The sequence below is a fragment of the Hakea prostrata genome, chromosome 6 (assembly GCF_041222555.1).
Source record: "Hakea prostrata isolate BN-2017 chromosome 6, UWA_Hpros_2, whole genome shotgun sequence".
NCBI classification, from domain to species: Eukaryota; Viridiplantae; Streptophyta; class Magnoliopsida; order Proteales; family Proteaceae; genus Hakea; species Hakea prostrata.
In genome coordinates this window covers 35,989,948-35,998,308 of record NC_142605.1, presented here as the reverse complement: position 1 = coordinate 35,998,308, position 8,361 = coordinate 35,989,948, and the positions used below count along the sequence as shown (strand labels likewise).

General features: G+C 38.4%; 1 protein-coding gene across 1 annotated transcript; it reads right to left on the bottom strand.

Annotated features, from left to right (window-relative positions):
* Window positions 1-2,195: 2,195 nt before the first annotated feature.
* On the bottom strand, window positions 2,196-8,301 carry LOC149013714 (putative sodium/metabolite cotransporter BASS5, chloroplastic). Its single transcript, XM_089160261.1, has 9 exons — window positions 7,684-8,301; window positions 7,553-7,600; window positions 7,381-7,472; window positions 7,114-7,244; window positions 5,458-5,651; window positions 5,122-5,374; window positions 3,813-4,066; window positions 3,663-3,745; window positions 2,196-2,826 (listed from the first exon to the last, which is right to left on the bottom strand). Exons 1-9 carry the CDS (start codon window positions 7,844-7,846, stop codon window positions 2,755-2,757), a joined length of 1,290 nt encoding a protein of 429 aa, XP_089016387.1. The 5' UTR covers window positions 7,847-8,301; the 3' UTR covers window positions 2,196-2,754.
* Window positions 8,302-8,361: the final 60 nt, after the last annotated feature.

The following is an 8,361-nucleotide window of genomic DNA, read 5'->3' as shown; positions in this document are numbered from 1 at the left end:
GAAGCAAGAAAAACAGGTGGCCGAGAAGACAACTGCAAGTAAACGTGACCCTTCATGCTCAAGTTTTTGCTTACCACTTACCCTTCTCTTTCTCTCTTCGCCTCTTTCTCTTTCTTTGGTACTTTCAAGAACCAGAGACTCAGAAGGGAATCATTGTAGCTGGAACCGCAAGGACCCGCAAGCGTCCTTGCATGCAACTATAATTGAACCAGACATCTCTACCTAAATTGTTCCAAGAGAATATAATCAATTTCGAAAAATGGAAGACAATAAACGAGAAAATGACATACACCCTCTGCCAAGACAATGTTTTTTCCCAAAAAGGTTGGGAAACCTAAATCTTGATAAAGACAAGTTACTTATCATTCAGGGTGAAAAATAAAAAGATTCGATAGTGAAGCCAAGCATTGGTATTCTGCCAAGTTTTCGAAAGCTCAACTGAATGGGCAACCTTTGATAAGGAATCTGCCACAAAGTTGGGAGTTAGCATGAGTTTGGTAGAGTATTTGACAACACTTAAATTGCAGAGGATACCTCTAAGTAACTACTGAATTTTCGAAACAAACCGTAGAAACGTCTCAAAGCAAACTGAGAAACTCAATTACAACAAAAGGTAGAGATGCAGGTAGTCTATGACTAGCTTACCGTACCCCAAGAAAGCCCTTTCCGAGATTCATTCCCAGATCTCCATGTTGCCACACCATAGCCATTGCAGAAATCCTGATCAAGAAGAATATAAGATAGCTATATCCTATAAGAACAAAAGGGAAAGAACCAATCAAACTACAGACAGCTCCAAAGGAACAAAGCGGTTTTAAGCACAGATGTTGAGGGGAAGATAACCCATACCATTAAACCACGCCTGATACATGAACAGCATTTTCATGTTGGCTGAGTTGCAAAGTAGTACCTCGACAAGAGCTGCTAAGGCACTTTGATTCCAAGAAAACATTGACAACAATAGTTTTTAAAGGTTTTGCATTTCTACAATAAGACCACTGTGGAAGGCGAGCGGAATTTTGTTGGGTTGACGAGCTAACAGTTCGCATGGGTTGGTAAGAGGCCGAGGCGAACAGCTTGGGAGAGAGTAACAATGCCGCTGCGGCCATGGCTGCAAAACCAAAATCTCGCAAGAAAGTAAGGCTTTGCAAGCCAAGTGGTGGGCGCTTGGGATAGAATTAAAAGAGAACAACCATACAATTTTCCAACCGAAAGTAGAGCGGATTCATGCTCCATGAGGTCCAAATCCAATGCATCTCACTTTCATAAAAGTGGTGCACACTCGATTCATTTTTTCCACCTTTTTTTCTCTTCTTCCAAACAAATGTAGGGATGGTGAAAATATTTTTAATACAGTGGCAACGGTTTTCCATGTAGAGATAAAATGATGAAGTTCTTGCCTTCTTGGGTTTCAAACATTCATCTCACCTGCTCAAATGTAATTTTATATATTCTATGATTTATTGCTATTTTTAAATAAAACAAATTAGGACAACGAAGTTTCAATGCCTTCAAACATTTTTATCCTTAAAACTAACCACATCGATATATCAATTATCATCTTTTTCTTGGAATCCCAACTTGTCCAGTGTGTGGATATGGTAAATTTTAAGGGTTAAAAGACAATGAAAATCCATGCTTTGGTTAGTTTTGTAAATTCAAAATTGGTTTTAACTAGTTTTGTTAATTGAAATATCGAATGCTAATTTAGTAAAATGAAATTTGAAAATAGCTAGTCATGTAATTTTCAACGGTTTTCAATGTAGGACTTGGATTTGTACTTCCATCTTTCCATACCTTCTCCATATATTATCTATCTCATAATTTATTGCTCCGTTGTAGGAGTCGTTAACTTTATCACTGAATTGGTGTATTCTGTGAGGACATGGACCTAGTTCAATTACAATTGACCAAAGTCTTAACACCCAAACAGCTCTATAACACTTCCATGTACTCAATCGCATCTGGCTATTCTGTGGTGTGCCAGGGCCTTCAGCATACATTGGATGACCCCGTTGGCCTGAACATGCAGCCCAACACAAGGGAAGTGCATGGGCAGCAATGCAACCTGATGTGGGCCTCACGCCCTGCTGCGCCACAGCACAGAGGAGCCCAATCTGTGCTTAATCTGAGTTTTCTCAAGAACAAATGTAGGAAGGAGAGCCATCAGCCATAAGCCATCAACCATCAGGGGTGTCTTAAGAGGTTGAAGTAACCATAACAAAATGTCTTGCCTCTGAATGCTAAGATACATGATCAAACGACAGTCAGGATCATGGATGATTGTCGACATATTTTTCATTTCTTGCAATTTCAAACCATGCTTCTGTTACAAGACGGTGTTGTACTGCAATTGACAATCTGAGAACAATATCTGACAAATTATTGGCAGTTGATAACACTGCAAGGTTAATGTGCCTTGAATCTGCCTATGAAAAAACAGCAATGGCGTAAAATACAAATGCAGGCAGGCAGGCCAAAATGTAGAGAACTCATCACCATGTATCTCCAGAAAGTCACCAATGACAAGTGTATCTTAATTTTGGGACGAGAACTAATTACATGTGATCATGCAAGGTACTCATGAAGCTGCAGCTATCAATTCAACTGCACTTCTTCCGGGCATGGACGAGAACTGTTAAAGGTTCCCACCTCACGTGTGCCACTAGCAAGTCATGCCACTGGAGCCTAGAATATCAACCTAATGACTCGTAGGGTACTGACTAGTGAACACCATAGGAGCATATTGTTCTACTACAGGACAGTCTTTTTCTTTCTGGTCCACAGCATAACGAGAGAGAATCCCATCAGAGACATGATCACAACCTGCAAATTCAAAGTATATCAGCATCCAACCCAATGCTGACCAGAATTGTCAAGCATAGGGAATTTTAAAACACTTCAATGAATATAAAACCTCACAACCATGCATTGTGTAGTGCTTGAATGAAATCTGTGCTTTATTCAAAGAACAAAAAAAAATCAACTAAACTTCAAAGAAAAAAGATAGTTCAATAAGCCAAAGCAGAAAAGTCCACATCTGGAAGAATGGACACTAAATTTAATCAATTCTACCATAGAGACACCACTTAATCCATATTAAAGGTATGTTCTACAACTATATAAAAAAGTTACGAGGCAAAACATTTACAGAATTAGTCTAATCATGTTTCAATCATGAACCTTTATTCAACTCAAGAGGACCTGAGATCTTTTTCAAAAGAATTAGTTTCTAGACACAAATCTCCCCAAATGGAAACAGCAATGCACACTCACGCTTGACCAGAAGCTTTATAAACTCTTAACAAAACACATCAGCAATAGGGAAGACTGCTTGCTTTGATGATAAAAGCAGGGGCCAACAGCATGAAGACACAGGCTAAAGTTTGATGCTGAAGATTAGCAATAAAGGGTTAGATATTGTGGATTTCATTTTCCATATGGTACTGAACTTCAGGGATGAATATCCATGATTCACCAAGATCCATTAGTACTGATTAGTACTGTTACGTTGACCACCATTAACACAACATAAATTAAAGAAGGTAAGTCCATCACTATCTAACCACAAAGCTTGGAGTGATGGAGCCACTCGCAATAAGGAATTTGGTTTAGTGTGCTTGCATACAAAAACTGGTCATTTGTTTATGTATATGACTTACAGATATGGCTGGAGGAACACCCACAAGTGGATCTTCGAAAAACCTGTTTGCAAGGGCAAGAGCTAGAAGACTGCTTTGCATTCCTACAGAAGCACAAATAGTTAGTTCCCAAATAATTTCAGAAATAATAGACGACTCAAGATGCCAAACCTGTTTCAAAGGATATTGTTCTTTGTAAGGCTTTCACATCAGATGCCTTCTGGAAGACAAGACCTGTTAGGGCATACCCAGCTACGAATGATGATAGGTGAAATCCAACAACGAGCAATAAAATGATTAGTCCAAATGGGGACATTACAGCCTCTATGTTTCTTGCAAGTGGTGAACCAACACAGAGGGCCGTCACAAACACTGACAGTGGAGGTAATATTAGCCGGATGGCATCACAAACCTTGGGAAGGAGCCTTTCATGCACAGAAAGAGAGAAAAAAACAACAAAAACCTTCAGACTGAAATAATCATTCTATTACACCATTAAAAAAAAAAAATTAAAATTTACAGAGAGATTATCAACCACCAATGTGATATGATAGTAAATTGGAATCATCATATGGGACACATAACAAGACACAAGAACGCTTGCATCAGTTGCCATCAGATATCCAACAATAGAAGCCAACAAATGGTACTATTCTGCATTTTCAAAGAATTTTATACACTACCTAATCGAAAATTATAGACAAATTTTTGCCACCTTAATTTTAACAGTTAATATACTCCACAAAATATATGATTAAATCCTCAACGACCAAGCTCTACTCTATCCCTCCTTCGGTCTACCAAAGACTTCAGTGTTAGTGTTGGGGACAAGCTGCCCAGGGATAGTGTTTCTACTACAACTCAGAGTGCTCCTAGAGACTCAAATGTGGGAATTTCTTATTAGAATTCAAGTGGAGGTATGAAGAAGCCACCCAAGTAATGGTTGCCATGGAACCAATAATTATGTGAATGTACTACATATTAAAACATAACAAGGAAAACCTCAAAATGTTATGTATGACCCAAATTCTTCTACCAAGTATTCAATAATTGACCTGCACCGACATATTTTAACGTGCGACCCCAATGACCTGTTTTTTGAGATCTATGATGGAAGTAGAGGGCTTCGGTACAGTACAACCTAACCCCATGGGTCGACCAATTTATCCGGTTTGCAGTCCATATATATGTCCTTCAAGTTCTTTTATGGAGTCATTGTGATGGGGATTTTCACTTCAGAGTTTTAGGAGAGAACTTTGTAACGCATTCTGGTAACTTGGGGGATCCCCATTGTAATCTTCTTTCGTTCATAGTGAAAGATCTTCTTCACCCATAGACGTAGCACATCATGTTAGTGTACAAACCACATCAGATCTTTGTGTTGTTTTTTATTTGTTTCCGTCTTTGTCCATGATTTCTTGCTGCTCATTTTAATACAAAAGATACTTACAGGAAGAAAAAGTTTTGAAATTACAGCTACCTATTTAAAAGCAGCCCAGCAGCAATTGGTGTGACTACAATCTGCAGAATACTGGAGATCATCCCTTTAACATCAACAGGCAACCTTTTCCCAATTAGCAACAATGACAAGGTTGGTGTAACAAGCACGGCGGTGGCAGTAGATACTGATGTCATAACAATGCTTAGGGGTGCCAAGGAAGGATCCGTCAGAAAAGTTGCATAATTCGAGAGCTGAGCCCCACTAACACAAGAAGTCAACATAACACCAGCGCCTGATTCATACATGTGTTACCACTAATATAGCCTCCTTTCACCTTACTTGGAAGAGAAGGAATGAGAAAAATGAATTGCTCACCTATAGGTGTTGGAAGATGGAAAATTGTTCCAGCAATTGTACCAAAAATGTATCCAAGGATAGGCTTTATAACAAACTGACCAACATATCCCAATAAAATTTCGGCAGGTCGGTTGAAGGCTTCAATAAAATCCTTTTCACGTGAATTTATTCCTACAGCAAACATCAAAAACCCAAGTGCCGGTGCATAGTACCTGGGAAATGATTTTCATAAAAGTTGAAAGAAAAATAAAAACAAACATTTTCTTACAAATTCAGCATGCAGTTTTTACATGAACACTGTGAATTAGTTTAAATTTTCAACTTGGTTACAGTATCTAGGCAAGTAAAGATAAACCATGGGCTAAAATTCTCCGCCTATGGATATCAAAAGAATTTAAAATTCTCACAAGGGGATTCCCTGAGAGAGGGCTGAAGAAGGGACATGTTTCCTCTGTAATAGAAGTTTGGATTTTTATGAATGTGCACAAATACATGGTGGTGTTTGGGTTCAATGGATTTGTTTTTCTTCATCAAGCTCTGATTGAGATTGATTTCCACAAGCCAAAGAAAGCTCCTAAATCTGGATGATATCCCAAGACTTATGATAGTCACACGACTCACACAGTCAGTAAAGGCATTTCATGTTAGCATCACAAGAAGTAAAAACCAAGAAGAATCACATGAAGTTGTTATTCATGAATGCGAAAGTGCTCATGCATACTTTCCTTTCCAAAGTGAGGAAAAATCATGAATCACAAAATCTCACTTCCTTACACTCAAACCCAGAGAAGAGGGGGAAGACATTGCTGTGCACAACAGTGCACATATATACCAAATGGGTGGTTGAGAAAACAAAGCAACTACAAAGTTATAAGATTTTTTTAATTTAAAATTACCCTTTTAATCCCAGCCTTCTGTTCAGTATAGAAGGTGCACTGCTCTGTGCACAGCAGAGGACTTTTTTCCGAGAAGAGGCACACTTTTAGCAAAAAAATGTGTAAAAAAGTACTGTTTGATACAAAGATAAAGAAACTTTCTAGACCCACATATCAGGATGCACTGAAAAGGAAATCGAATGTTCCATATTTCAATATTACAGCTCCTAAGCTTAAATGGTTGGTAGCTATTCCCCACCCCCTGTTGTCGATACCCCAAGGAACAGGCTTATTGTTGTCGCTTGGGGTCTTGGTTCTCCTTTTCAGTGTTTTGCTTAAAGGCCTTGTATTCCTTCTTCCTCTTTAATATATTTATTTATTCATCCAAAAAAAAAGTCTTAAATGGTAGGGTTTCTAACATCATTGGGTAACATAAACTTGGAGGAAGAACTGGAAGCAGTTAAATATAGAAGTAAACACAGTTATGAAATCACAAGAGGCAAACATTTGTCCCATCAACTAAGATTCAAGTCAGCAAACTGTCACAAATTAAGCTCAAAAATCAAACTGCAATGCATTAAAAGCACAAGTGACACCAAATTAAGCACTGAACATTGAAAGCAAACTGTAAAGCAACACTTGACTGTGCTTAAGACTGAAGAAACTCTGTCAGAAGGGGAACTAAAAGTGACAGAAAGAAGTAACAAGAAAGGATTGGCATAGGAAAAGAAGTAAAGCAACAGAGAACACTAATGCATAATTTATTGGCCATCCAATTCACTTAAAGAATATTGTTAACCTGTTTGTAAACCATGTGAACGAGGGAGGATAAACAAGAGCCAACACTGTACTTGCAAAGACTACGTGAGGGAGAATAGAGTTCGCTCCCTTTAAAAGCTGCAAAAAGCCACTCTCATTTTTTACATTCTCCTGTACAAGCCCAAAATATATCAGAATGTCCTACTTGCCCAACAAACAAATTAAAGTACAAAAATCCCCTGTTTCACACATTAGAAAAAACTAAAAGAAATTCAGGCAATAGAAGAGGGGAGAGCAACTGAATGACCTCATGAATCGTTTCTGAGGGTTGATCAGGTTCGAAGGGATCCAAAGCCTTCTCAGGTAGACATCTTCCTACAGAAGATCTGGCGCTCTCAACTGTTGTACAGCGAGAGACCTACTATTAGAGCGAAATGAATCAAGAACTGGAAGTGAAAAGAGGGGAGACAGAAGCTTACGCAGAGGAATCGAACAGGAAGAAGCAGGGTATGGAAGAGAATTCGAAGCTGCAAAGAAATTAAATGTATAACGGGCATCGAAAGATCGAAATTGAAGTGAGAAGGGAAGAAGTAGAAATAACAAATATCACCTGAAGCTGATGACGAACTGTTGGAGCATTTTCGCAGGAAATGAAGAATTGGGAACCGATCTTTTCGTCTCCAATCTTCTGGGAGTCTTCTCGTAGTAGTAGAAGAAGAAAAAACAAGTTGCCGAGATGGCACCTGCAAGTAAAATTGACCCCTCATGCTCATGTTTTTGCTTACCACTTAACCTTCTCTCCTGACCTCTTTCTCCTTTTGTTGGTGCTTCCAACTTCCAAGAGCGCGAGACTCAGTAGGGAATAATGGTAGCTGGAACTTTAACGCAAGCGTCGTTGCATGCATCTTTAATTGAACCCGACATCCCTCTCTAACTTATTCCAAAAGAAGATAATCAATTTCGAAAATGTAAAAGATAATAAACGATAAAATTACATACACCCTCTCCAGAACAGTTTTTTTAGTAAATCTACCCCAAAAAAATTGAAAAACCTAGATTTTGGTAAAGACAAGTGGCTTATCATTCAAGGTGAAATTTAACAAGATTCGATCGTGACAAGACGCAAATTTCTTTTTTCACTCCATCACTGTAAACTCTGCAAGTTCGATTTGATAATCTTAGAAATATATGATATATAATAAATGAGAAGAAAAATTACTCAACTGAGATTTCAAGAGTTCGAATCTCTTTGGGACTAAGAGCAAAACCTTACGATGTGTAAATGTGA

Excerpts from the sequence above, each read along its gene's own strand:
- LOC149013714 (XM_089160261.1), bottom strand. The coding sequence starts at position 7,846 with ATGAGCATGAGGGGTCAATTTTACTTGCAGGTGCCATCTCGGCAACTT. Across the intron at positions 4,067-5,121 it reads GCTGGGCTGCTTTTAAATAG|GCTCCTTCCCAAGGTTTGTG; the intron begins GTAGCTGTAATT and ends TGTGCATGAAAG. Across the intron at positions 3,746-3,812 it reads AACAATATCCTTTGAAACAG|GAATGCAAAGCAGTCTTCTA; the intron begins GTTTGGCATCTT and ends GTGCTTCTGTAG.